The sequence below is a fragment of the Frankliniella occidentalis genome, unplaced genomic scaffold, assembly GCF_000697945.3.
Source record: "Frankliniella occidentalis isolate FOCC.00 unplaced genomic scaffold, Focc_3.1 Scaffold434, whole genome shotgun sequence".
In the NCBI taxonomy this organism is placed as follows: domain Eukaryota; kingdom Metazoa; phylum Arthropoda; class Insecta; order Thysanoptera; family Thripidae; genus Frankliniella; species Frankliniella occidentalis.
In genome coordinates, this window is record NW_026267554.1 from 1 (window position 1) to 5872 (window position 5872).

Here is a 5872-nt window from a genome sequence, read left to right on the forward strand (position 1 = left end):
TCGGTCGATCGTTAGAAAAGAAAGAGGCTTATTCGCGCGTTTACGCCATCGAGACCGCCTCAAGTACCTCTAACGTCTACGAGCAGGCGAGCAGGGCGTCGTAACGTAACGAAATTGTTTTTGACCATTTTCCACATTTTTGTAAATATCTCTGGAACCGTGCAAGATATTTTAACAAACTATAGCCCATTTTACAGTTCGGATGGCCCTTTAAATTCGTTACCTTATGACTCATCGTGCTCAAATTGGTCCTTGTGGTCTGAAATAAAATTCGTTTTTTTGGGATGCACATAACGCGTTACGTCCATCCGAAAAAAACGAATTTTATTTTAGCGCACAAGGACCCATTTGAGCACGATGAGTCATAAGGTAACGAAATTGAAGGGCCATCCGAACTGTAAAATGAGCTATAGTTCGTTAAAATATCTTGCACGGTTCCAGAGATATTTACAAAAATGTGGAAAATGGTCAAAAACAATTTCGTTACGTTACGACGCCCTGCAGGCGAGCCCCATACGGCCGCCGTCGCCAACAGCGGTGGGCGAGTAAGTCGTCCCGGGGCCTGGCGCCTGACATGGCGTGCCGACGACTCTGTTGACCCGCAGCTGGTCGCTGAAGTGTGTGGTGGTGGGGTGCCGTGATGGACCCGGCTGTGTGTGTGTGTGTGTCTGCCGTCGTGGTCTGTGATCAGGTGTTTGTCGTGTGCTGCTTGTTGTCGTGTGTTTGGCCACGTGCACAACCCGTGCTGCTTGTGTTGTCTATCTGCTTTGCTCCTTACCTCGCCTCCTGGGGCTCCTCGTGCGCTGCGTCCGGACCTTCCGCGACCAGCTGGTGGCGCGCCGGCGCCGGGGCTGGTCCCTGAACCTGCGACAACCAAACGGCAAACAAAAACAAGTAAGTGGCTTGAACAATCTCAGATCTCAAGGTCACATATCAAAAGAGATTGGTACCGCGTGAGGTAGACGAGTAACTTTAAGGGGCTTGAAGAGAGTGCCTGATAAAAAGAAGCTCTGAGAAAATGAGGAAAGGGCCTACTACCTACTACCTACTACTTTTATAAAACAATTCAACTGAGTTTTGAGGAAGTTCCAAAAATGTTTCTTTTATAAAGGTAGTAGCTAAAATTGACGACCTCGTCTTTTACCATGAAAATGTTTGTATTTTTCACAAAGAAACATGTGACAAAGCTTGTGTGCGTCGCAACAGATTCTCCTTGGCCAGCGTGGGCACGACGCCGACGTGGCACGACCATCCCCCCCGGTGACGGAGCGGCGGCGGTGCGTTGCGTTTCACATCTCACGTGCATTTAGCGCGGCCACCGTCATTTATCGCTGCCCCCATCATTGCAGTCCTCGCCCCGCCCCGCCCCGCCCCGCCCGCTGCAGCGCCCCTGGGAACGCCGCGAGCAGCCCGAGTAGCCCCGGCCTGCGAGACCCTGAGCGGCCAGCCCAGCGCGCAGCACGGCCAGAGAGACAGACGGGGGGCCTCGGGGCGCACGTTTTGCAGATTGCAGACATGGAATGGCACTGCACGACAAACGGGGCGGACGGACAGACTCTCACACGGACAGAGAGAGAGAGACACCCGCGGGCGACACCGCACTGCTTGGACGTTTAGCAGACCGTGGGCCCCGAAGCCGCCCCGCGCTGCCCCACCCCTGCGCAGGGCGCCGCTAGTCCGACAGCCGAGCTGACGTCGCGTGATCCGGCGAAACGCGAGTAAGAACGCCTCCGTCATCATCCGCTTCCAGACAGAAGCCCCCCCTGTATGGATTCCCTACAGCAAGGGCGCGCGCGATCGGCAAAAAGAAAAAAAGAAAAATACACAGTCATTTCAGTGACTCATTTATCCTTCCGGAACGGCGTCTGACGAAGCACAGGCGCTGAGCCGCCAGCAGGTAAAAACCGCGAAAAACCTCATCTGGCCTCCTCCAAATGAATGAAAAACTTTGGAAGGTTATTGGGAGGTTCAAAAATACCAAATTCAAGGAGAAGGCCACACTGATTGGCACCTAAGACTAATAATGCCGAAACGTTTGCCGTAGAGAGTTGCCGCGCATATTCTCTTCGGCATGCTATGGGAGACATCATCAGCATCGTCGTCGCCGTGTCACGAAATACCCAGCAGAGCTCCCTATCAAATATGATTTGCGGTCGGAGGGAGAGGAGGGCGAGGGGGAGAGGGAGATCTTTCCCCGCGAGAAGCCGGATGGTGCGGGGGGGAAAGAGAGAAAAAAAGTAAAAATCATGATCGTCGCCGCGTGATTCGCAGTGACACGCTTCTCCCCGAGGTGGGTTATTCGCGAGGGGCCGCGACCGACTTGGAGTTTATTGATGTCTCTTCTGCGGGTCGGGTCGGGTCGCCGCTCACCTGCTGCCTCCTGCAGCGGCGTATCGTCGTCCTGGAGACCACCGACAGCCGACAGCCTCCGCGGAGGCGAGTGTTGGAAATTAACATTTACCTCGGTGGGTAAGGACGTTTATGCGAAGGAAACCGTGCGCCATAAAGTGCTGCAAAATGAACACACCACTCTGCACATAAAAAGTATATGCGTGACCAGGTCACACACAACGTTTGTATCATGACGGGTTTTATGGGGAGGCGAGGCTGTGTCTTACTTTTCCTTCCTTCCTTCCTTCCTTCCACGACCGCCTTGACCGGGCCAAAGCCTATCCAGCAAAAGAGTGTACTCTACTTTAACTCGATTGCGAGGCACAAGCACTAAAGACGTATCATCGTGTGTGACAGAAATGTGCACTGTTCCCATAGTGTGCACACCCAAGGAAATGGAATTTAATTTTGTAGTACACAGCAAAACGAGGACTTGCACGGGGTCCGCCCGGAAATAACACATCATAATGCGCAAGAAGTCATAGGGAACAAGGCGGGGGCAATAAAGACACGTGCAGTCGCACAATTAGGGACGCCCCCTACACCGGGCCTTTTACGAGTATTTGTTGTTTGCCTTTAAGGGAAGCGCCCCACCACTAGGGCACAGGGGAGGGGAGGGTGTGAACGAGTATATTACTCTGTCCGGAACGTTTTCCGCGTAAGGTCCGCGAGCTGCAACGTGAATGTATAAAAGGCGTTTCGTCGTGCCGCCGGCTGCAGACGGCCACACCGCGGGCCAGCGGGACGCACCGAAAACAAAGCAAAATATAATAATATGAAGATGGAAGAAAAAATAAAACTGCAGCCGCAGCAGCTGAGCGGCGGGCAGCGCCCAGACGGACCGTACTGTTCTCTCTATTTCTCTGCGTCGCAATGTTTTGCGCAATGTAGCGAGAAAAATATCATTCCCGATGATTTCGTTAAAAAAGTGTACAGCTAAGAAACATTTACAAGTTTAGACAAAAAATATGAAAAAAAATAATAATATCATTCTTTGATTTGCCAATCTGTATGGTACATAACGAAGTTCAGTTACAAAAATTCATTTCCAGCGTTTTACTAAGTCGACGCGCAATTAAAATGCACAGAGGCACCTCTGGTCGCGAATGACAAGGGTTGATTTCTTTTTGCAGTGTCGCCTGTCAAAACGGCTGCAAACTAAATTAGGCAAGTCGAGATGAGGCCCTACAGTCGGTGCCACCGCAGCGGCCGGACTGGTTCTCCACTGAGTGTGGGAACCCCGAGCGCGTTTGGGGCGGCCGACCGCCTCGGCAGACGAGATCCGAATCACCCCTTGATGATGTGCCCAACCAATCACACCTCTCTTCTTGCCGTCCACATCTCATTCATTTCATACCGCGGCGAAAAATGCGGAGAAGAGCAGGGCGGCCGAGAGAGAGGGGGAGGCAGACAGAAGGGCACCGGGGCCGAAGTATATTGGCGAGACCAAAAGCGCGTCGAACTGGCAGCGGGCCGATCGAACGGGACGGATCATTCCCATCCCCATCGTCATGGTCGGCGAGGAAGACTACTACGTGACACACGGCATTGCCGCGGACCGCTGGCCCCAAACCGAAACGTGCCGCAGAGGAGCAGTGGTGGTCATCGCCCGTCCCCGTTATACACTGGAAAGAGGAAAAGAGGAAGTGGTGCATTATGGGGTTGTACTTACACGACGATGGTCTCCTCGTCGTCCTGGTCCTCCTGGTCGGTGGGCGTGTTGTCCAGGTCCACCCACTCGTCGCTCGTCTCGGACAGCGGCACCCGCGCCGCCTGCACCGCTCCGGGCTCGAACGGCAGCTCCAGCACGGCGGCCACTGGAGTGAGAGAGAGAAAGAGAGAGAGAGAGGGATGAGATAATGCATCTAATGAGACACGATCATGAACCTCGACCTACCTACTGGTGGCAAGCGCACCGAGTGTGACAAGGAGGGGGCGAAGGACGAGTGGGGGAGGAGGGAGGCGAGGGGAGTATTCCAATCCCCGGGTGATTGTTTGATTGTGCTGTTCGGGTGGGTGGCACAGCAGCGGTGGCACTGTGGCAGCAGGCAGGCCTGCTAGAGAGGTGCGCGGGCATTCCTAGAGGGGCAACCCCTTGCGGCAAACCACCCACTATAGCGCGATAGCGGGACGGCGCGGCCGCGGGGCGTGGCGTGGCGTCGCGTGGCGGGGAAGACCGCAACAGTCGCCTCCACTCTTCTCCTCCAACACCCGCAGCATCACGCCCAGCCTCGCCAATCACCCCCATTCACGTCGCCATGAATAGGCGCCACAGCCGTACAGTGCGCGTTGTGCTCGGCATCATAGAAGGAAGGAGAAAAAAAATGCACATGTATATAAGGTCGCGCGCGCCATATAACTGTGCTGCCCTATGCGCCTCCTCTATGGGGCGCCAGTAACAGTCATCATCCTCTCATTGCATTATCATTATTATTAGATTCGCTTCCGTATGACTGCGCCTACGATGCTTATCGCGTGCTGCAGTGTTTCGCAGGAGCCGCCCCACACCGAAATATTACCATACGTTTCGTACATGACTGCTATGTGAAATGCCGACCCGCCCCGCCCCGCGGAGAGTGGCCAGGGCTATTCAGGTCGCCAGCCGCGCTGGTGCTGCATTGAGGAAACAAATGAATGTGCGTCGGTGTGAAAAGAAGTGTACAAAGGCAAAATGAAAAAATAAGTCGAGCAATTTTGTTTCTTTAAAATGAACCACAGTGTTCCCGCGCTCAGCAATTTTCAGCGTTAGTCGAGCGTTAGCGTTACAAAATTCTTGTCTAATTTTGCCCTGCACTTTGTAAGAAAAGATACGTGCACCATTTTCAATCTATTATTTTAAGTTTTGCGAACTTCATTCTAATCTGGTAGTCGTCAGATACCAGGTCAGGTACACCAATTCTAGCGGGTCAAAAATGTGTTGAAACCAAATGAAAATTTAATTCACTTTTCTGACTAACTTTTGCAATTGAAGATTGCCTGAACATTATCTAAACCACAAGTCTTGCGAAAGGAAAGAGGACAAAGTTGTGCTCACAGTGTCATTTTTCACTTCCACCTCCCACTCGTTAGCGCGACAGAAGGGGGTCCCACAGCTGTTAACAAGGGCGCGAAACGCAGCAGCCATAAACAGGAGGGGCGGACAGGCGGCGGTGGGGTCGAGCGGCAGCAGCGGCACCGTGGGACGGACGGGGAGAGAAAGAGCCTGCCGAGCAGCGGAGGGGTCAGCCGATGTTACCCGGTCACAGTTTGTCGTGCGCCCGCGGAGAAAAGGACAATGTACGTACATGTAGAGATGTACATGTAGCTTGACCTTGAAGTGAGAGGGAGAGCGTGGTACCAACTTTGTCGCAAGGTACTGATTATCCATAGACGCGGAATACAGAAACGAAACGTGGCCTAACAATTTAAGAAGTGAACGCCGAAAATCCCTACAAATTTTCGCGCGTACAAAGTCCAATTTTCGAAAAATGTTTTTTTTTTA

At 53.0% G+C, this 5872-nt stretch overlaps 1 protein-coding gene across 1 annotated transcript in view; it reads right to left on the minus strand.

The window, feature by feature from the left end:
• Window positions 1–730: 730 nt before the first annotated feature.
• The window catches only part of LOC113218113 (uncharacterized), a 7959-nt gene continuing 2817 nt past the window's right edge, over window positions 731–5872 (minus strand). The window contains exons 2-3 of the mRNA XM_052274757.1: window positions 4064–4208; window positions 731–864 (exon numbers count right to left, since the gene is read on the minus strand). Coding sequence (XP_052130717.1) covers window positions 759–864; window positions 4064–4208 — 251 coding nt within the window. The 3' untranslated portion in view covers window positions 731–758. The remainder of the gene's footprint in view (window positions 865–4063; window positions 4209–5872) is intronic.